The sequence below is a fragment of the Aegilops tauschii genome, chromosome 5 (genome assembly GCF_002575655.3).
Source record: "Aegilops tauschii subsp. strangulata cultivar AL8/78 chromosome 5, Aet v6.0, whole genome shotgun sequence".
Classification (NCBI taxonomy): Eukaryota; Viridiplantae; Streptophyta; class Magnoliopsida; order Poales; family Poaceae; genus Aegilops; species Aegilops tauschii.
The window spans coordinates 327,551,413-327,575,309 of NC_053039.3; the positions used below are offsets into that span (position 1 = coordinate 327,551,413).

At 45.3% G+C, this 23,897-nt stretch overlaps 1 protein-coding gene across 1 annotated transcript; it reads left to right on the forward strand.

Moving 5' to 3' along the window:
• The first annotated feature begins 18,329 nt into the window (after nt 1-18,329).
• On the forward strand, nt 18,330-21,412 carry LOC120964773 (uncharacterized). The gene is made up of 12 exons (XM_040389671.1): nt 18,330-18,809; nt 18,903-19,058; nt 19,157-19,360; nt 19,446-19,551; nt 19,604-19,668; nt 19,760-19,844; nt 20,165-20,337; nt 20,453-20,653; nt 20,737-20,865; nt 20,940-21,055; nt 21,134-21,209; nt 21,296-21,412. Exons 1-12 carry the CDS (start codon nt 18,330-18,332, stop codon nt 21,410-21,412), a joined length of 1,908 nt encoding a protein of 635 aa, XP_040245605.1.
• The last annotated feature ends 2,485 nt before the right edge of the window (nt 21,413-23,897 follow it).

Consider the following 23,897-nt stretch of genomic DNA (forward strand, 5'->3'; position numbering starts at 1 on the left):
ATTTGGAAAATGTATCCGAATTCAAAATATGTTCATGGTGAAATCAAATAATGTTCGTGATGTCAAAAAATGTCCGCGAATACAAAATAATTTTGTGGCAAATTTAAAAATATTTATGAATTCAAAATATGTTCAAGTATTCTAGAAACAATTCAAAACAAATGTTCGCAAATTCGAATATTGTTCACAAGTTTAAAAATGTTTGAGAACTCAAAAATGTTCGCAGCAAATTCAAAAAATATTCGCGAATTCGATAAAGGTTTGCGGTAAATTCAAAAGTTCTTCGCTAATTCGGTAAGTGTTCGTGAATTCAATAAATCTTCGCAGAGAATTCAAAATATATTCACAAATTCAGAAAATGTTCTCATATTTAAAAACTGTCAGCAAATTTAAAAAAGTTCACATATTAATTATCAGTTGCGTTAATAGGACGGCACATGACGAGGACAAAACCATGCGCTTGAACTAGGCCACGGGCACAAGACGGAGCTGGCCGCGTATGCCAGCATTACACAGACGACGTTACGGATGCCGTATGGCCAACTCGGTGCAATATTAAATCTATCTCGAGTCCATTAATGTATGTTGTGTTGGATCTACAAGAAAAGAACGGCACATGATACCGTGTGCAGGCGGCGGACGAGCACTCTTGTGTATTTTCGGATATTGGGTCCCTTTTTTTACATTTCGTCTAGCTGGTCTTGGAAGACGTCGCTCGACGGAGTGGGCAGCGGCGGTTAGTGTTTTGGTGTTTTTGACTTCTCGGTACCGTATGTACGGACAACTTCGGCTTGGCCAACTTCAGTGCATGACCCATCTTGTTCGGATGCGTTTGTTTGGGGCAAAACGAACAAACCAAATGGCCCAACGCGCGGGCGCAAACTGACTTTTGCTGTTTTCTGTCCGTTTTCGACCCATCCCCGACCCAAGTTTGGGCCGTTTTTGGGGTGAAACGGACAACGCGTGGACGGGCGGGACACGTGTTTGTCTTCCCCTGGCCCGCCCGTCGGTGGGACAAAGCAAAATCCCCACGCCCCATTTCGCGCCATTTCCCTCAAACCCTCCCACGTCCCGCGCCCCACCCTCCCTTGTCCATGGCCAACGCCCCACTGAATTCCAGCGGCCTGGCTGTCGACCCGCCCGTAAAGGTGAAGAAGAAGGCTGCCAGGGGTGCAAGGAAGCCGCGGTCGGAATGCACGCCGGAGGAGCTCGCCAAGATGGACGCGGAATCGGCGAAGAGGAGGAACCAGAGGGCGGCCGTCAAGGGCAAGACCGCCGCGGCCAAGTTCGCCACCGAGCACGATGCGGTGGAGGCCGCGCGACGCAAGGCCGAGGTCGACGAGAAGGAGGCCATCGTCAATAAAGCGCACGCCCTCCTCATGCTTGGGTTGTGCCGTCCGGCGGGTTTCTCTGGTGCGGCCGTCGGCCCGGCGAGCACAGGCTCGTCAGTCGCCAGGCCTCACCACTGCCCGTCGCCAATAAGAGTGCAACAAGTATTGTGCCGCACTTGAGAGCGTTGAAGCACGACCCATGAGTGGTCTCGGCATTGGGGACATGGTATGCTCTCCTCATCCTAGTTCTTTCGTTGCTACGGCCATGAGACTTCGGCCTTGTGTATGTTTGCATGTTCAATTGTTGTTGATCATGTGGTGTAGCCATTTCAATCTTTGGAAGCATTCAAGGCCCGGCACAATGACAAGCCATTCACTGTTACGCATTGTTGGACGATCGTCAACAATTGCCCTAAGTTCAAGGATCAATACCGTGAACTTCAAAGGAAGAGAGGCAAAAAGACGGCCGCGTTGGCCGGAGGTGGAGATGGTGAGGCGTGGAAGAGGCCGAGGGGCAAGACCAACTCCAAGATGGACGACATACGTGATGCGTCATCCATGGCCTTGCATGAGACTTTGCACGGCATGATGTCTCAAAAGGACATGAGGGACGAGAAAAAGCGGCAAAGCAAGGACGAGCAAATGAAGCAATACCTAGCTTCAAAGGAAGAAGCTTGACATGGAGGAGGCGGCCAAGAAGAGGAAGGTCGACATGGAGGAGGCGTCCCGGCAAAGGCAGCTCGACATTGAGGCCGCCAATGTCACAGCCAGGCAGAGGCAGCTCGACATCGAGGCCACCAATGACGCAACCAAAGCAAAGGAGGTGGCCCTTGCGGTCATGAGCGTGGACTTGACCAAGATGAACGAGAAGACGAGGAGTTGGTTCGAGGCCAGGCAGAAGGAGATGTTCGACGCCGACGGCCTTAACTAGGTCGTCTGATCGGCCGTGGCCGTTCTTGTTTGAAGGCTGGCATGGGTGCCGGCCGCTAGGCCGCTGGCTGTGTGCCGGCGAGAAACACATTCATTTTGGAGGCTGGCTGTGTTGCCGGCCGCTGGTTGTGTTGCTGGCGACAAAACTATTCATTTTGTAGACTGGCTCTGTTGCCGGCCGCTGGCTGTGTTGCCGGTGAGGACGTGTAGCCCGCTGGCTCTGTTACCGGCGTGAACTAGGGCCGCTGATCTGAACTAGGACGTGGTATTTTCGAAAGTTGGCGTTTGAAAATAGAGGCGGACAGGATGGGGCCAAAGGATGCGTCCGCGCGTTGAACGCATGGTCACCGCATCCCAGGACAGGGCCGGACACGACCCTATTGATCTACCTAAACGAACAGAATCCAGGCAAAACGGACGTCCGTTTAGAATCGTGCGCTGGAATTGGCCCAAGGCCTACCTGGTTTTGTCTGGTGGGATCGAGGATGGTTGTCCAACCCTCTTCACTTTCTTCTCGGGGACGGCCATCTACTTTTCAGTTCATCGTTGTCGCTTTCTTCTGGCTCCGACGCTTGACTTTGTAATGTTCCTGGCTTCGAGGGTGTTGATACAACAACAACATCGAGCTTTGCTTACGTCGCGCCACCAACGAGTGCAGGAGAAAGGCGACATCGATATACCCAAGAACCTGGGTTTCATTTTGCGAGGGTTTTCAAAACGTGATGGGGAACCCAGGGACGAACATTGCGTTGCATAATTGGCATGCGAGCGAGCGAACGAACTCGGTCACCTTCACTGAACTGTAATACATCTACCAGGCTGCTCTGGAAGATCGTACCGCAGTGGTAAGTGGTTACCGTGCCAGCGTGCCACAACGTGCATTTAGTACCTCGTTATTGATCCAGGACTACGGTCTGTAAAGTTGAAAGAAGAAAAGGACCGTGGTCTATAGATGCGATCTGGCCTGGCTAGCAAGTGGCAAAGCAACTGCGGCTGCTGCTACTGATTCCTCATCACGCAATCTTAAATACCACACGGCTCGCATCCGCCCGTACGCCGTGCTCGGTACATATTTCTCGTGTGGTCCGGCCCGGACCTCCGTAGCAAGCCACGGACACGAAGGAAGGCAAGCGATCCAGGGCCGGCCCTTTTTGTGCATCTCATGCATCCGATCCGAGGCTACGGTCACTCCATCCAGGTTCCAAGATACAGGCGTGATGCACCACCCGACACCAGGATCCGTGGCCAATTCATCGTCGCCGGTACAAGGCTGCATTCTGGCTCGACGTACGGATTGATGGTGGGCTGAGGTACCCGCTACCGTTGGGTGCGCTTATCATCTACACGCTCTTATATTTCTTTACACAGAGAGTACCATACGAATTTCCGGAAAGGGCCGGCTTTGTTTGCTGAGGACAAGAACTTTGCTTTGTTGAGCACGCCATGAATCATGATGCATTCCACCTGATATAAGCAAGGGGGAAATTAGGGTGCATATTATCATAGCAAATCAAGACACTGTTGCTTAGCCAAAACCAAATGCATGATTCTCTTCCATCAACGGCAAAAGAGGACACATGTAGTAATTCAGGTTTTGAACACCAATGGCAAAAGAGAACACATGTAGGTGTTGAAATTCGAGCTTCAAATTTTAATCCGTGAGTCTTAACCAATATAGGACATGTCATGAGAACCAACTGTCGCTACATGGTTAGGACTTACGGAGTGGCTGTGCCGCAACCCATGAAGGGTCAAACCACATGTTTGACACCATGTGTTTCTCATTAACACAATATGCTTTCAGTCTGAGGGACGTTCTTATCGATGGCGAAGCATGTGGAGCAACCTTGTCAACCGTGAACAACTTCTTTTGTCTTCAGTAGGCATTATGTGAATGCGTGTGTAGTGGTGGTGATGGTATTCATGTTTCGAAATTGCTTTACACACGACACTGCACGCACGATCTGCGAATGATGCATCCCCCCAACAGCGATTCCTGCACGCACACTAGCTTTTGATGCTGCCAAGTAGGATCGTGCAGGCGGCCGTAAATTTGTCGTCCGTGTAGCAGCGTTGTTCATGTTTATGTTGTACTTAGTGTTTCTAAAGAAAATACATGTCACATATACTACAATATACATCGGCTAGGTTTTAATACTTCTCTACCAAAGTACTTGTCTGTAAAGGACTTCCATTGATATGATTTACAGTACATGCAAAAATATAACGGAGAAAAATGTAATATGCTAGAAAACTAAACAATCAGGCATCAAACACTACCAAATATTTTCTCTAAACAGAGCATGACTGGTAATCATCATAATTATACTTAAACTAGTGAGGTCTTTCTACAAAGCCTACGACCGATTTTTCCTAAATTTTACTACTAATATATATATATATATATATATAAAGATTATATTGATAAGGTCAAAGTTGTACCATTATCTTTATCAAGAAAATATGGTTTACCATGTTTTTTTTGAATTTCTACTAAAATGCCTACTAAAATTAAAAGTCAAAGTTTAATAGACCATGTGTTGGCCTCCCCTCCCGCGACGCGCCCGCGTGCGCTGGGGGGAGGGGGGGGGGGGCTAGCCGCCCCTCCCCTTCGACCCCGCCTCCCTCCCCTCCTCCCCGCCGCCCGGCGAGCGCTGTCGGGCAAAGCCCGGTGGGCGCGGCAGCGGCAGGGCCCTTCTTCCCCCTCTGCTCGTGGGGCGCTGGCGCGGGCGGCTTCCTCGAGTGGCGACACTGGGTGGCCGCGGGGCTCAGGCGCTTGGAGCTCGGCGGCGGCGCGCCGGCGTCCTAGATCCCGCGCGCGGCGGGGCGGCTGCGGCGCTCCCATCTCAGGAGGTGGCACGCGGACGGCCTCCTGCTGGATCCGGCCGGATCTGGCGGCGGGGGTTCGGCCGGCGGCGCGTGGCTTCGGTGGTGCGTGCCCGGCGGCTCCGGCGCTTGGAGCTCGTCGGGCGACGCGGGTACGGCAGCGGCCTGGCGTGGCCGTTGCTCCGGCCGTGGGCGGCGGCGTGGGGAGGTCCGGCGCATGGTGGTGGCTTCCCGGTGTCGTGGCCACTTCATGGTGGGTCGGCGGATCTGTCTACGGCGGCAGCCGGCTTCTCCAGCGTTGGCTCGTCTGCATTCGGACCATTTCGGCCTTTGCCCCATCTCCTCGTAGCCCGGGCGCTACTTCCATCGAAGGGTTGGCCCTCTCCCAACTGCGGTCCATCGCTCGTCTCGCACCCGGTGCAGTAGGACCAAGCACGTATCGCGCACGGTGCAGCATGACTGACCTCGTCCCCCTCACGGTGCTGCAGGACCGAGCTCGTCTCGCGCTCGGGGTTGCGGGACGGGTCAATGGATGCTAGTGCTAGCCGGCCTATTGGGTCTCGACGCCGGGGGTCGCCCAGGGCTGCGAAAGGTGGGACCTTTCCGCTCGTCTCTTTGGTTAGGGTAGTGGCGGGTCTCGGGTGAGGTGGTGTCAAGGTCTTGGATGCCGGGGCGGCGACCCTGGTGGCGGTACCTTGATGCTCTTGGGAAAAGACCGTGGCTTGGTGCTGCCCGGTGGCCATGGTCATGTGGGCGGCGTGGTAGCCGGGGTGTGGCGTTCGATGGCGGTGAGGGTTGGACGGGGTGAAACCATATTCTATCTTCGGACGGACCGGCGGCGGCGAAGCTCGTTCCCTTCTTGAAGGCGTCGTCGCGGCTCTCACGGCACGTCGTGCGGCTCCAGGGAAAACTCTGATCCTCGTATCGGGCGGTGGCGGCGCTCCGGTGTCGTATCCTTCCTGAAGGTGCCGCCTTGGAGTCCACGGTTCTTCGTATGCGGCTTCATCTCTTTGTGGTGGTGGTGCTAGGGATGGTGTTGTTGCGCCCAGCGCTTATGTATCTTGCCTTGGGTGTGTGTGGTGGTGGCGTGCGTTTGTATCAGATGATGTTGATCTTTGCTTTATATATAAAGCGGGGTGAAAGCCTTTTTGTAATATATAGACCATGTCTATATCTACAACACAACCTAATTACGAACAAAGGAATAAGATGTCCCCACAAAAAGAAAGAATACAAAGGAGCGTGCTACAAACAATTGCCTCCTACTAGATTTTTCGAGCTCCAAAGTGTATGGGAAACCATACATGCATAGGAAGCATGGACCGTAGATTTGGTACATTTTCCTAATTGATAATTTAAGACCTATATTTTATATTAGCCTTCTGAAAAAATATTAAGTAATGTAAATTTAATATCATGTAGTCCATAATTTATTCTACGAAAACTAATACACCAATAAAGATATTGCCCATGCATGCCACAGATCACCGAACTTTAGTTACAAATTCTCCTTCCGTCCGGGAAAAGTTGTCCACTACTTAGTTCATTTACAATTTTGCAGAAAACCCCTTCTAGCTTTAAATCTGTTGCTAATCAGACCCCGCTGCTTCTTCCTCCTTTCTCCGTCGCCGGCGCGCACCGTGGTCGCCCGCGCCACCGTCGGCACCCACCATAGGGCCGAGCGCCTGACGACGGCCATGGCCTGCGCCACCGCTGTGAACCACCGACGCCCCTGCCCACCTGTGCCGCACGAGGCGAGCTGCGCCGCCCGCACGGAGGCGAGATGCACCGCGCCGTCCATCTGCTCCTCTGCGGCGACCACCTTGACGGGCGGCGGCTCCAGTGCTGAAGGGCGCTGCTCCGCCACCATCCTTTCCCGCCGTGATCCCTCCCGCCGCCCAGGGCTGCGCTGCTATCCCTCCCGCCGCCCAGGGCCTGCGCCGGCGCCGCACAGGACCTGTGCTCGCCTGGGTCTCGAGCTCCTGGACCTGGAGCTCCAGGAGGGCCTGGAACTCAAGCTCATCCTCAACCGTTTCTGCTCCGGTGCTCCCCCCCCCCCTGGGCTGAACGTGAGGTGGAAAAACACATCGACGGCCAGGATGAACCAAAAACGGTTTATAACGAGGGGCACGATCGTCTTTGTTGCCCCCGCGTATAGCCGTCGAGGAGCCCTGGGAGGCCCGTACGGGCCCGGTTAGATCGTATGCCCGGTCGTATACGTATTTGTATATGGCGGCGATTCGTGCACGCGTGGAGCCGCCCGCGCGTGGGGCAGCACGTGTCACGGGTAGATTCCAAAACCGTCCCATCATATAAATGTGGACGGCAACCACCTCCGGCCGCATCGCCTACCATTTCCCCCCGCCGCATCGTCTCCCTCTCCCCACTCCCCACTCCCCACTCCCTCTCCTCTCCAACCTCCTCGTCGCCCTCACCGCATCTTCTCCATCGCCATGGCGGACGCAGGAGGCGAGCGCCCTGATTGGGGCGTAGATCTGGTGGAGCAGGCGCGGCAGGTCGCTGCGGGCACCTTTGTGAGGGGACGTGCCGGCGTCGAGCGCGGTGCTCCCCCGCTGCAGATCTGGAGAAGGCGGGGGCGGGCTGCAGCGGCGCAGTCCAGCCATATGCGCCCGCTCTGGCGATCTCTGGCAAGGAGCAGAAGGTGGAGGCGGGCTCTGGTGAGGCGCACAAGGTGGAGAAGGTGGAGGCCGGCTCTGGCGAGGAGCAGGCGGAGCAGAAGGTATCTGCTTATCACTTTAATGTGGTAGTTTTTAGATTGTAGGGTTTGTGGCCATAAGGTTTTTTGGTTAGATTTGTTGGATGTAGGGTTTTCTCTGCATTAGGGTTTTTGTGTATTTGATTCGTGCAAGAATGGTGGACCTCATATGATTATTAGATTAGGTTAGAAGTAGCCGGATTGAGGGATGGGGTTTTTTCAGATGCTTATTAGATTAGTAGTGGAATTTTTGCGATTTTTTAGGTGTTTGGCTTGAGGATTAGACGATGGATTAGTCAAATATATACTTCTCTATTGGTTTGGGTTGGTGCCTGCTTTAGTTCTTTGGCTTGATGATTAATTAAATGGATGCTAAGTTCTAGGGATTATGTCTGTCATAGTTGCAATTCTTAGATGCTTGATTGATGCATGTTGTCATAGTTGAAGTTCTTTGATGCTTGATTGATGCCTGTCAGGCAGAGGCTATGAGATGGGTTGTGCATGTCCTTGTGTTTTTGGAAAATTTCTACCTGAGGTGATTAGATGGTGCATTAGTTTGGTTGTAAATATAGTGAAGGATGTGCTCATGTAATGGGTGTTGTCATGTTAATCAAAAAGAGCTTCTCAAGGGCTGGATTTGTTTGTGTTGGATTGGGGCTTCTGAAGGAGAGGGGAAGGGGCAGTCTATGCTTATTTAGTTTGGGTTAGTAGTGGAATTTTGCCGTTGCTTCAGAGATATTTACAGCATTGAACATCCTCTCCAATGCCGTTGCTTCAGAGATAAAAGCACCTTGGGTTTTTTTCAGTGGTTAGTAGTGGAATTTTTGCTTGTTAGATTTTAATTAGTATGAGGTTGAATACCTTATTTAAGGGGGAATTTAAGGTCAGATAGACGTCATATGATTATTAGATTTGTAGTTCAATGCTGCAGACATATATGATTATTTGATTTGATTTGTGGTTCAATGATACTGGATGGAAACATATTTGATTTGGAATGCATTAATTTTGATGTGCCAATGAATTGGTTTAGATGATACAAGATTCATCTATAGTATAATTTGTTGTTGTTTAGGTAAGTAATGAAATTTTAGATGTTTGTTGGAGATGTATGCATTTATAGTTGAAGTTGTACCTAATTAACTACTGCATTATGTTAATATGTGTAGGAGCTTTGCTGCATTATCCCAAAAATAGTAATTTGTGCACATTAAAATTTGTAGTTGGCTTCTGTAATTAGTAGCAATGGATGTAATTTTATATTTAGGGGGCTAAGAGATAACTCACTTTACAATTGCAGAAGGGTGGCCTCAAAAACAGTAACATGGCCTTGAAATATTGTCCTTGCCCAAAATTTTATAAACCAAATGTTGTAGGCAGGCCTATTGTCCAGCCTCATAAAATTAACCTGGCCAGAGATTTTCCTCTTGTGCAAATACTTATGATGAATTACAAAAATATGCAGCTAGGATGTCACCATTGTATAACTATGAAGTAAACATTCCAAGGAAGGATCCTAGCAACAAAATATACTATATGTTTCCATTAAGTAGTGTGGGGGGGGGGGGGATTCCCTCAAAAGAAAAGTGTTGGGTTAATCCAGGGAATGTCAAGAATCCAGCTTGGATTTTCATTAGCATTTATGAAGGAAAGCATTTGTCTGTTGATTGATTGCTTAGATTCTATATTTATAAGGAAAGCATTTGGTCACTTGCAACATACCAATGTGGTTCACATTCACAATTTTGTCTGTAATGACATTCTTTGAACTGCAATTCAATTCATTGTAATTGATGTGCTTGTTTGACAATATAGCAGGAGGAAGAGGATCTTGTGGGCAACAAGAGGAAGTGGGACAAGACTGGGTTCTACCCATATGACTCTGATGAAGATGAGCCGTATGAGGTAAGGCCTAGTTGAAATGTTATTTGTGCATTGAGTTAGTATTACGTGTTTATAGTATTTGAATGCATAATGTATTAATGTCAGTCATTAATGTGTGCAGTATGAATCTGGAGATGATGTGGTCGAGGGGAACGTCGAGTCGTTTGAAGAGAAGGTGGTGTTGAAGATCAGGGCCCAAGGACCTGGTATGTACCACAACTGGAGGACGGAAAAGTACCGCTGCCCCTTCTGCAGCAAGCCCAAGCCCAGGTCTGGGTTATTGGAGCATCTGATGGAACATTGCCGGGCTACATTGATCTCCAGTGATGAGTACAAGATCAGGGCTGAGCATTCTGCCCTCCTGAAGGTCCTTAAAAACCCTAACCTCTAGTCCTACATCATGCTGATCATCAGAAGCTGGAAGCCGTACTCATCATCAGTATATTTGATGATGTTTTACTTTTGGAAAGCTGCATCTGGGTCTGTACTGGTTGGAAACTACCTCTATTAATGTAATGTAATGTATTGTGTGTCTGAATTGGATCTGTTGTGAACTGCCTGGTACCTGTGGTGGTAACCTAGAATGCTATCTATATATGTGTGGCCTTAACTTCATTGGTGGTGAATGCTTCCTTCATGTTTACTTGTTGTTTCGATGGTGCAATGATCACAAATGGCGCTTCAGTGTTGCTTCAGACATGCTGCAACACTTGTCTATGCTGTGGGCAAGTGCAACATGCTGTGCGCATGTGCCAATTATACCAAATATTGAATCTGGCAATGTTCCAAATTGGCTGTCATGAATTATAGTACATGGGGTTTCGTAAAGTTACTGATAATTGTTCATCCTCACACATTCCATCAATGCATAATTTGAATAAGCAAAAAGATCAAATGTTCCATCATTTGAACCAATGTTGCAATAACAGAGCAAATATTCCATCATCAAAGTGTGAAGGAATTAAATGTAAATTTAGAAGAGTAATGTAATACTAGTTAGAAATAATGTGTGCAAAAAAAGGAATTTGAAATAAGATCTACTTTATTTTTTAATAAAGTTGTATTACCCTACTTATTAGAATTTTGAAAATGTCACTTATTTATAAGAAAAGAAAATATAAATATTCAAAAAGATGTGTTTGATAAAAATACCTTTTGAATTTTTGGTATGTTATTATTTGAGGGTTCATGTAATTTTTATGTTATTTTTTGAGTGCTCAGGTAATTTTTATGTAAACTGAAGGAAAAGGGAAAAAATAAACAAAAGGAAAAGCATGGGCCAGCCTAGCCATCTTGGAAACCTAACTTTATAAATAAAAAAATCAAAAAATAAGAGGGCATTAAAAAAATAAACAAATATAAGAGGGCATTAAAAAATAAACAAATATAAGAGGGCATTATAAATTAAAAAAATTCAAAAATAGAAAGAAAATATAAGAGGGCATTATAAATTTCAAAGAAAATATAAGAGGGCATTATAAACAAATATAAGAGGGCATTAGAAATTTCAAAGAAATTTTGGAAAAAGAATATTTTACAATGCCCCCCTGAGGTATAGACCGATGTTTTGACCAGCCAGTCTAGAGGGCATTATAAATTAATAAAAATTTCAAAAAAATATAAAACCTTGAAAACCTAGCTTTGTTTGTGCAAGATATCATGTGTGCCAAAATTGAGATGATTTGGAGGTGGTCGAGAAAATGACCGCATTCCTGAGGGGCCATTTGGTCTAACTTAAGCCAGTTTTTGAACAAATGTGATTTTCCCACCACCTCAAAATCACCCAAATTTTCTTGCACATGGTGACCCACATGTGCCAAACATGCCTATGAAAGAAATTTGGAAAAATAATACTTTACAATGCCCCCTTGAGGTATAGACCGATGGTTTGACCAATCAGTCTAGAGGGCATTATAAATTAATAAAAAATTAAAAAAATTAATACATTGGAAAACTAGCTTTGTTTGTGCAAGAGATCATGTGTGCAAAATTGAGGTGATTTGGAGGTGGTCGAAAAAATCATCGCATTACGGAGGGGCCATTTGGTGTAACTTAAGCCAGTTTTTGAACATACGTGATTTTTTCCACCACCTCCAAATCACCCAAATTTTCTTTTACATGGTGACCCACATGTGCCAAACATGGCTATGAAAGAAAATTTGGAAAAATAATACTTTACAATGCCCCTTGAGGTATAGACCGATGGTTTGACCAGTCAGTCTAGAGGGCATTATAAATTAATAAAAAATTCAAAAAAAATTAAAAACTTGGAAAACTAGCTTTGTTTGTGCAAGAGATCATGTGTGCTAAAATTGAGGTGATTTGGAGGTGGTCAAAAAAATCATCGCATTCCGGAGGGGCCATTTGGTCTAAACTTAAGCCAGTTTTTGAATATACGTGATTTTTTCCACCACCTCCAAATCACCCAAATTTTCTTGTATATGGTGACCCACATGTGCCAAACATGGCTATGAAAGAAAATTTGAAAAAACAATACTTTACAATGCCCCCTTGAGGTATAGACCAATGTTTTGACCAGTCAGTCTAGAGGTCATTATAAATTGAAAAAAATAGAAAAAATTTGAAACCTTGGAAACCAAGCTTTGTTTGTGCAAGATATCATGTGTGCCAAATTTGAGGTGATTTGGAGGTGGTCCTGACATGTGTGCAAAATTTGACATGTGACATATGCAAAAAATTAGACATGTGACATATTTTGTTTAAAACTTGTGTGCAAAATTAGACATTTGACATATGCAAAAAAATGAATACAAATTTAAAATTTTACTTTGGGTATCCTCACATGGTGGAAATGTTTGGTCCAAATATTTTTAATATTTTTAAAATTTATATTTAATTTGAAATTTGAAAATTTAATGATTCAAACTTGTTTGCAAAATTTGACATGTGACATATGCAAAAAATTAGACATGTGACATATGCAAAAAAATTAAATAAATAATAATAAAATGCCAGCCTACCAACAGCATTTATATGAAACCCCATGGCCTGCATACGACTAGTAACCCATTGGGCCAGGATGCAGGCCCGCGGTGAATGTATATAAGTTGCCGGTAGGCCCAACGGGGCAGAGAGAGACTGGTTAGGCAATGAGCTACCTGCTTTAGATAGGAACTTGAGATGATTAGCTCAGGTGGGTTTATAAACCGGTGCGAGCTCCTCTCCGTTGGCGAGGTGGGACTAAACTCCCACCACCCCGAGACAGTGCCCGCCGCGGCTTTGATTTGGGCCTAATTTGGGTGGGTCGTACCAGGCTGGCCTCACACGTGGTTATCAGCTGGAGAGGGAAAAAATTCCCCATTTCATCTGGCAGATACAAACCCTAGGTCTTTGCTTCTGTTCCCCATTCACTCCGTGAGCTCAAATCTCACATCTGGCGTCGCCGGCGATGGGGGCCAAGAAGGGAAGGAGATCGCGGTCGGCAAGTGATTGCCGCCGCGCTCAAGAAAAGTGGGAGGAGGCAGTTGGGAAGTTCTATCAGGGCGATCTGTAGAAGAGGGCGAATGTGGAGGAGATCTGCAGCTGGTTTCCCAGCTTGCAGATGTTCATCGACCATGGTAGGGGTCTCATCAAAGTGCTTATGGGCAATGAGAAGAAATCGTTGTTTGGTCCTGCTCGAGGAGTTGTTCCAGTCCAGGTTTTCCTCTGGGCTATGAACGAAGCGGAGAACTCCCCGGATCCGCGTCAGCGTGCGAGGTGGTACATGTACCGCTCCCGCCGCCACGCCCCTCCTATTCCAGTGCCAGATCTTGTCGGAGTGTTTCTCGCGGTGCCTGCTCCGGTTGACCAGTCCAATGTTCACTCTGACAGTGATGTGAAGCAGAGCAAGGATGACAGTGATAGTGAAGATGTGGAGCATAGCGAGGATGAGAGTGATAGCGAAGATGTGGAGCAGAGCAAGGATGAGAGCGGGGAAGAGGAGGTTGTTCTGCTGCTGGACGACAGTGCTGGAGAGGAGGAGCAGGATGATGTTGTCCAGGAGCAGCCAGCGGACGTGCAGATTGTGGGTCCAGGGATCCCGCAGCTCGGAGACAGGACCATGCCGATTGAAGCGGAGACCTACATCCATATGGGCATTCGTCACTCAGAGCGCATCAACAAGTTGAAGGACAAGAAAACAGAGTGATGGCATGTCAGTGTCTTCAGTTAATCTATCTGTGTGAGTCAGTTTGGACCCGTTTGATAGCATACTATGTTCTAAGTTCTTTGAGAATACTTCAGTATTTGAGATTATGTTAGTTTTATTTACAGTGAGCTGTTTGGTTGCCCCTAATAAATGTGATTTTAGTACTGCAGTATTGGGAAAACTATAGTTATTTCTCTGAATGAAAAATGTAGCCTCTTTAAAAAAAACAGAGTTTGTGAGTGCTTAAATGCAATGGCTAGGCAGCACAATTTACAGCATACCAAACAGTTGTATCTATTGTGAATACTCCAAAAATCTCTGTTTTAGTCAAACCATGTTATCTCATATGTATACGCAAGAATACTGTAGTTTTTAATACGTTGGTTCATATAGTACCATGCTACCAAACCCAGAGAACTGCAGTAAGTGTTAAGTTATGTACTGATGAAGTTTATGTAGTGCAAATGTGATGTGTTCAAACTGTTAAGTTATGTAATGCAGTTGTTAATGTAATGCATATGTTATCCTTTTATTTTCAAAAATAATCCAATTTCTACTTTCTCTATAATCAAACTAATGAGCCATTGGATTGTTGATTGATCTATTTTGCAGACAAAGGAGCCACAAAAAAGGTGCTGGAGGTGGGAGCAAGACTGCTAGAGCGAGTAGCAAGTGAAGTGTATACAGCGAAGCAGGGGTGGAGAATCAACGTGGCAAGACTGGAAGGATAAAAAAGAAGACTCTACTTCCTGCTGAAGATGTGGCCTTTACTTTGTTGCGATGTTTTAGTAGTTGTTGCTGTTATTTTGCGGTGCTCATGAACTTTGTAAGCCTAGGATGATGGGTTAGGTAGACTGCAGGCCATGCTGGCTTTTGGTTATATAGGTTTATGCTGGCTTGAAGTGAAAATAGAGCATTATTATTGATATATGGATCAACCAGTTCTTCAACTCTAAGGTTGCGTCAATTTGGTTCTAGATTCAAATACATAGCTTAACCCTGCAAGGTTATCATAATCTCACATTTGTGTTTGAAAACAATCCTAGTTAGCCTAAATTACTGGTTGCAATGGAAATGTGTGCATTGCCATGATGTTTACGTATTTCATTTCTTATATATATTTCAAATATTTGAAAATCAAATCTATTTTTCCTCTTTCATTAATTCCGACAGTTTTACAATTCAAATTATGCAAGATAATACGTTCTCTTTCATTTCACTTGTTAATTAAAATATTTCTTTTTAGTTTTATCTTTGAAATAATTTTGAATCACATATATATTTTTCTGTATTATTTGTTCTGACAGTTAGAAAATTCATGAATGTGCGAAAATTGTTGTGTTATATTCTTTTATGAGGTGATTTGAAGAACAACAAATAATGGTGACAAATGCAAAAAGTGAAATATGACAAAAAAAGCCAGCCTACTAGCTGCATACTACACAATTCAACGGCCAGCATACGACTAGCAACCCAATCATTTAGTGGGCCAGGATGCAGGCCCGCCAGATTGTAATAATAGGCAGCTAGTAGGCCCCACTGGGCAGGGACGGACAGGGTTAGGCAATGTGCTGCCCGCTTTAGAAAGGAACTTGAAAAGGGAAGCTCAGCCCGGTATATAAACCGGTGCGAGCTCCCCTCGCTTGGCGAGGTGGGACTAAACTCCCAGCACCGCTGGGATGTGCCCGGCGCGACGCTCGCTTGGGCCTAATTCGGGTGGGCCGTCCCAGGCCAGCCTCACCCGCGCGCAGATTATTACCACATTTAAAACCGAGCTGCTTCAATGTGTTAAATTTCACTTATTCAATGTGTACGAAAAATTAATGTCTTATATTTCACTTATTCAATCAAATATTTATTTTCTTTTTATATGTAGAATAATTTAAAATCTAATATATTTTTACTCTTTCAGTTATTCTCACACTATTAAAATTCAAAAAATGCAATATAATATGTTTCATCTTTATTATAATATATTTTTTCTGTTTTCTATTTCAAAAAAGGTATATCAAATATTTTTTCTATGTTATTTCTTCTTAGATTTTTAAAATTGAAGTATATGTTTTGTATTTTATTTCTTATTATAGTTATAAAAATCAAAATTCCATGAATGTATGTTGTCTTCTGTTTCACTTCTTAAATACAATTTTCATTCTATTTTCAAAATTGCATTTGGTTGACTCTAGAAAAACAACGTCCTTCCGGCTCCCCCTCCGGCAGACCCGAATGATGGTGATTGGACATGTGCTATGTGCTGGCCTGCATGAAATGACACCAAAGTTTGGCACCATGTGTGGATGCCCAATGTAGGCCCCCATGCAACATCTGGGCCATTTCGGACACCGAACGAACATTGCGTCACGTCCGGGCAGCGTTTCGGGTTCTTTTCGCCGGCAAAATCCTAGTAAATGCATCGAGTGTCGGAAATCGATGAGAATTGGCATGCATGATGTCCATGGTCATCCCATTGTGTGAAAACAATTTGGGGCCAGTTGGTTGAGTCCAAAAAAACAACGTCCTTCGGGCTCCCCCTCCGGCAGACCCGAATGATGGTGATTGCACATGTGCTATGTGCTGGCCTGCATGAAATGACACCAAACTTTGGCACCATGTGAGGATGCCCAATGTAGGCCCCCATGCAACATGTGAGCCATCCTGACACCGAACGAACGTTGCGTCACGTCCGGGCAGTGTTTCGGGTTCTTTTCGCCGGCAAAATCCTAATAAATGCATCGAGTGTCGGAAATCGATGAGAACTGGCATGCATGATGTCCATGGTCATCCCATTGTGTGAAAAAAAATTGGGGGCATTTGGTTGAGTCCAGAAAAACAACGTTCTTCGGGCTCCCCCTCTGGCAGACCCGAATGATGGTGATTGCACATGTGCTATGTGCTGGCCTGCATGAAATGACACCAAACTTTGGCACCATGTGAGGATGCCCAATGTAGGCCCCCATGCAACATGTGAGCCATTCCTGACACCGAACGAACGTTGCGTCAGGTCCGGGCAGCGTTTCGGGTTCTTTTCGCCGGCAAAATCCTAGTAAATGCATTGAGTGTCGAAAATCGATGAGAATTGGCATGCATGATGTCCATGGTCATCCCATTGTGTGAAAAAAATTTGGGGCCATTTGGTTGAGTTGAAATAATTATTTGATATCAAAATTTTCTAATATGAAAAAGAAAAGAAAAAAGTACATGAAACGAGCCCCTCGTCGCTCAAAGAGAGGAGCAGCTGCGATTTGAACACAATTCCCGGATCAGAATCTACAAAACAAAACTCGAGCGTGGGAAGCCTATCCCTTTAATTTAGGAGCACGTACTGCCTCTCCTCAACCAAGGAAGGCAAAGATCACGGGCGTTCTTTCCCTGGTGGTTACGACGACCTAGGAGATCCTCCTCCTCCTATATAGTCTCAGCATCGTCTTTCATGTCGTCTACGACGGCTCCTACCGCCGAGTCGACGACAGCTGCGTCCCTAGCATCGGCCCAACCCCAGCAAGATCGTCGAGAACATCCAGATCGTCAGCGCGTGCTGGCCGTCGTGGACGAACTGCGTCCACGTTACAACGCCGACAACTTCCATCTTCATCGAGCGATCTAGTATGTTGGCAACCGTACTGCATCCATGATGCTTTTCTTTGTGCGTGTGTTAGATTCGATAGGACTAAGATTAATTAGCGCATAATCTTCGCATTACATCTGTTGGAGTAGATGTTTTTTGTTTGTGCGTGTACTAGATTAGATAGGCCTATGCCACTAGATTTGTTTGTGCGTGTATTAGATTAGATAGCCATACGATTGCAAATTAGTTTCTGCATGTTGTTTGTTGTCTTTCAGTTGTAGGTTGGATTGATGAATAAACAACAATTTTTAATCAGTGTTAGTTATAGCATAGTCACTTTAAGTTATAGCAATGCCCTAAGACATGCATGTTGCAACTGTGAGACGCCGACTAATATTGTATGTGTTGCACGTTTGTTTGATGCATGTTCCAGTATGCATAATTTCATTTTTTTCTTTTCAATTTACTGTTAATTAGGCACTGTCACCGATTCTTATATCTATTTGTACAGTACCATATGAAAATAAATGATTAGATAAATGATGTTGCTTTTTATCATGAAACTAGGTTAAATAAGTACTTGTTAAACTGTCATTTTATGTGCTGCACGTGTCTCTGCTGAATGTTTCAGTGTGAATAAATTATGTTGTATAGTTTTCTATCTACTATGGGATAGTGTATTCCATTATTATGTTTTATGCAACAATATGTTAGGAAAAAAGTTGATTACATAATTTATGGTACTATAACCAAGTATATTTTTTTAACAGGATGGATGAACTCAACGGAGAAGTTGTTTGCGCCGTAGAAAAATGGTGCAAACTTATTGCCGGTCTATCTTCCGGTCAACGGGCCGCACTTGCCGAAACACCACTCTGTAGCATGCTTCAGATACCTTCGCTGAAGATTTGTACACTGTTGATCCGGTACATGGTTGAGATTTTTGATCCTAGCAAGGACAGATTCATTGTACAAGACTTGGTTGGCGAAGTGTCTCTCGGTGCCGTGGATGTTGAGTGCATCTTGGCCTTGGAGAACCACAGACTGTCGGCAGAAGGTATTCTCGGTGAGGAAGGTGAGGATGTTAAAGATCGAGTGCCGCCTCAATTCCTGAGCAAGACCACAGGTAACATAGTCATCGATGATCTGATTGTGGACATCACAAAAAATAAATCCGCCGACGACGATTTCCTTCGGAGAGTTGTCCTCGTGTTGCTTGGAACAGTTCTTGCTCCCATGTCGAGCAAGACTGTACCAAAGCAATATTACGCATTGGTGGACGATGTGAAGCGTATATCCAAGATTAATTGGAATGCATTCACCCTCCGGGTTCTGCTGGACTGCCTTCGCAACGTGAGGAAAGGCAAACACCTCCGCCAATGGCCGAGAGGGAACTTAGCTCTCCTGCAGGTACACCTTTCAGACTTGTACCATTGCAAAAAAAATATGATTGCTAATTTACCTGCTATATAGTACTAATTGTAATTTTTCATATTCATGCAGTACCTGTACTGGGAGAAGGTTCAGCCTCTGGAAGGTGAATGCGCATTCAATCCTAGCTTGTCCATGGAACCTCTAATGAGGAATTGGACTGAAGCTGCAGCCTCAAGGAGAGACAAGTTTGATTATGACCACGGCCGTGGCCGTGGTAACATCAAGGTAATTCATTACGTTGGGTACTTCTTAAATCTTTTATATAACATAATTAGTTGTATTAATATTTTTATTGATCACATATACTTGTATTTTACATGCAGATTGAAGACAACATAACCAAGGAGTATAGGGCGCGGGAGCGCAAAGTACCCGAACCAGAAAAGCCAAAAATGAAGCCCGCCGTTGGTGCGGCAAAGAAGTCCAAGTTAGCCTCAAACGCGGACGAGATGATGAACCTCATCATGAAGTGGTGTATGGATTACATACGCAGCCAAATGAAGGAAATACCGGAACAAGTAGCCGAGGTGACACACCCTTAATTCTATGTTTACAACATTTTTGAAGTTGCAAAACCGTGCCGACATTAATTAATATTTTTATGTAATGCAGAGATTGTTAGAGAAGTTGAACCAAAATGGTGTGATGTACAAGCCAGCGGCTGCTGCGGCTTCCGGCAACAACGATGCCGACCTAGAAGTGGATTCCTTTGAGAATGGTCCGCCAGAAAAAAAAAGAATTCGTGTACAAGGATGACTCTGACGGTCTAGAGCCGGTGATTGATTTGACACAGCCTGACGAGCCTGTTGTAAACCAGAACAACGATGATGAGGAAGTATGTTTTCATTTATTTGTCTTCATTTATCTCAATTATGCATCTTCATTTTTGTTAACTGAACCTATCACATTATTTCTTTGTTAACTAGAAAACACCTGCCAAGTTAAATGTTGACAAGACAACGAAGCCTACTGATGAGTGCGGCGCAACACCGGAGAACCCTTGGATTGTAGGTAATTCTCCTCGAGCATAATCGTCCGACATTGACATTTCTGCAAGTTCTATCGACAGGATGGTGGGTAAGAGCAAGGGGAAAAAGTCTGCAGCAACCGCAAAAGAAGACGATGTTATATCCGGGAAGCGCCGACGGACTGTTCCCAAGAAATTTGAATCCCCCTTTAAACTTGACAAGCCCGGCAAGCGAAGCGCTCGCGGTACTAAGCCATCCAGCAACACTACCGCAACTAGAGGTACCGTTAGTAGCTATCTTAGTGCTTAATTTACTACCATTTCATGTACTCACCGTTCGTGACGTTCGTAATTTATCATGCAGCTCTGTTTAGTGACAATGACATGGAAGGCTCTGTTAAGGACGATTTGACACCGGAACTCACCGATGCTTCTGTTGCGTTTGTGGAGGCAGCTGCTCGGTCTGAGAAGAATATGACAAAAAGAGTTTACTACAATGAACGTGGCACCTCTGTGACTGTGGAGAGTATACGACCGGTACTTGAGCATACATGGCTGGCGGATGACGTAAGATCTATTACCATGTCCTGCTATTTAAGTGCATAATCTAGGTGTCACCTATGAAAATAAAATGTTCTATTATTTTACGCAGATTATCGATGCTTATCAGACACATTTGGCTCTGCGCGTTGGTCATGATCGGCACCTCTGTCCAGCCTGGAGGTCCAAATACCTTGTTGATCGTGCTAAGGCACGAGACAACCCTAAACCGTCGAAATACAACATGGATAGTGCGCTGAGCAGAGCTGGAGCAGTACGTAGGGTTCTGGACGAGTATACCGTCCGTGATAAGGTACGATATGTTCTTACTAGTTCATTAACACTCATTTCAACAAGCATAATTGCATCTGATTACAAATGTGTTCCACATTTTAGTCATTTATCCCGTTGAATGTTGGCAATACACACTGGATCACCGTGGTGATGCACAACCTCAAGAAAGAATTTCGAGTTTTTGATTCGCTCTATCCTCTCGAGTTCTCTCTCGACACTGTGAAAGCACTGGTACTCTCCCCAACATTGAGCATTCTTCATATGAAATGTCATATGGTTTCTCACTACTACTTTCTTTCAAATAGCGACTAGCAATAGCAATTGATATGGAAGAGGCAAACCGTATTACACCTGGCAAATATCCAGACGTCACTAAGTGGCCTATCATACCTCAGATCGACATGCCACTACAAGAGGACGGGTGAGTTATGGTTCATCATTTTCTACTTACGAAAGACATGTTCGTGTGCACGGTGACTAATGTTTGCATATATATTAGGAACTCTTGTGGCCTTTTTGTGATTGAAGTTATGGAGCGTTGGGACGGGGATCGATGGAACGCCGATTTTACCCAGGTAATTTGTCCTCTCTGTTCATACACTTGTACAATTGTCGTATAATACCAACTTCTATTCATTAAACCTTGTTCTAAAAATTGCAGGGCACGGTTAATGCAAGGAGAACGCGTCTCGTCGCCGAGTTGGTTCTCTCACCTACCAACACGCTTGAATGTGTGAAGAACAAAATCCGCGACATCGCAAAGAAAAGCAAGGCTTGAAGACATCATACATGATTCAAGATTCTAGTTTTAGTCGTTTGTTTTAAGTCCGGAAGTACGTTTCCCGGCATGGACAACTTTGATTTTCTATCATTCATGTAATAAGCACGATACCATGGATTTTGTGTGGATTTTTGGTCGCTCACACATACTTGTGTATGTGTAATGCAGTCAGACTATACGTTTCGTACCAATAAATTTTTGCTTCCCTTCATTTGTTCTACCTTAATGTTTTTTGTTGCTGTGTTCATTCTTTTCTGTCATGGAAGAGTAATTCATTTCTTTTTTACTTTTGCATATTTTTTGATTTGATTTGGCATTATTCAACAATAAGAAAAAAAAAGATAAATTCCTTTTTGTTTGCCTGAGAATCAACCTCGGCTGTTGTGCCATCCGGTGTGGGATCCCGCGCCCGAGACAACGACAGATCCGATCCCCGCGCGGGCGACCCAGTCGACGAGCGCTAGTTCGCGCGGGGGGGCGCGCCAGGTCCGGTCCCGCCCGACCACTCGGTGGAGACAGCCCGTGTGTCGGACGCAGATGGGCCACCCGTGGATCCTGCGATTGGTGGAGTAGGCAGATCCGCCTGGGATCCCGTGCGCATGATTGCCGCTGGATCTCTCGGGATCAGCGTCCGCAGGTGGATCTTCCTCGTGTCTTGCGCCAGACTCCCTTGGCGTTATGTGTTGCTTGAAATCCCGTTGCACAGTTTTTTTGCTGCATTTTTGTTAGCCTTTTCCTTTTCTGCATCATGAAGATCAGGATCAGTAGCACCATCAATCACATGATCAACTACTATTTCGCCCCCTTGATCAGTACGATTTAGAGCTCCGGTGGAAGCAAAAGAATTTTAGTGCTTAGTCGAGAACCCGCATTAGGATGCAGGTCAAACAAGGGCAAACTATTTCGAAACTGATATAATTTATTGGTTAATATAATATACTTAGACCTTACACAAATGAACTGGCCACAATGCAGATAGGACTTGATCATTCTGTTCAACAATAAACCACAAAACATACTTAAAATTCATCACAAATCTCCTTCAGCTTCTTGTTCTTATCAACGTACCCATGTTTCTGTTTGAGAAAATCTGCAATAATATACTCAAGTTTTTTCTTCTCTTGCTTCAGCTGGTCCCTCTCTCTCATCACTTGGTCTCTCTCTAGCACCACCCGGTCCCGGTATTTCTCAGCCTTTACCCTCAGGACCTGATGTAGATTGGCACAACCATGGTCTGCCATCTTATTCTTCTCCAGCTCCTCTTTGAGATCGCTAAGTGACAATCTTGTATTGCCCAACTGCGTGAGAGCATCCTCCTTATCAGCCACCAGTTTAGCAAAGTCCATTTTGAAAAATCTCAGCTCTTCCTCCGTCCTCCTCTTTTCTACAATTAACATGCATTTTTCTTCCGCATTCTTAATATTCTGTCTCAGCTTCTCGTCATACATGCTCCACAGTTCTCTCAGGCAGAACTTCGTAGCCACTGACCACTCCGGGTCTACCCATTCCACATAGTTACATTTCACTTCTTCCTACAGTATGAAAAAATATGGTCTCAATCATATATGCACAAATGCAATACAATTACATGCAATGCACTAAAAATATGGTCTCAATCATATAAACACAAAATGTAGCATGCAATGATATACATATATATATGGATCAATTAACTACAAGTATATGCTATTATGTGCTAAAACAAATATTAGACCGTAAAAAACAACATAAATACGGACTTTGTAAATGCACAAATTAATTGAAATTGTATGCAATTTTGGGCAGAACAATGGATTACCGCGAAGTAAATCGAGCATGAGGTAATTTAAACATATATTTACAGTACGGAACAACATACCTTCTGACCACAGGCAAGAAAACGTCTGCCAGTGTCCAAGGAATCAAAAGCAACTAGCCCGACGCAAGGTTCTCGATGCAGACAACGAGAAGACAGATCGTGAGCAATGCCACTCCATTCATAGCAAGGGATAGTCGTAGGAAGCTAAACGAAACAACAGAGATAATGCACAAATCAACGCCCTGCGTTAAATACCGGAAATGAAGGACCCTAACCCTAAGCCTAGCACTATTTGGAGATTATATAGTAGGAGCGTACCTGCAGGCTAGTCACGGATTCGCCATCCGAAGAAGAGCTCGACTCGTCGCTCCACGAAACCATGGCGTAACGTGACCGGCGGCAAGACGTGGATCGGTGGCGGCGGCGGCGATGGACGCAGTGGATAGATAGAACGTGCGTGGAGATCGCGAGGGAAGAACCGCCCCGACCAGGTGGCCAGCGCGGCCCATTTAAACGGGCTATAATCAAAGTAAAAATTGTTAAATGGGCTCGGCAACGGGAGCGGCCGTGTGTCGCGCCGTCTAACGGCATCCGTCACCCCCCTCCACGTCATCGCGACAAGCGACCCGAGTTACACTACAAGCCATAAAATGGTGGGTTTTTCTTTTCTTTATGAGGGGAAAA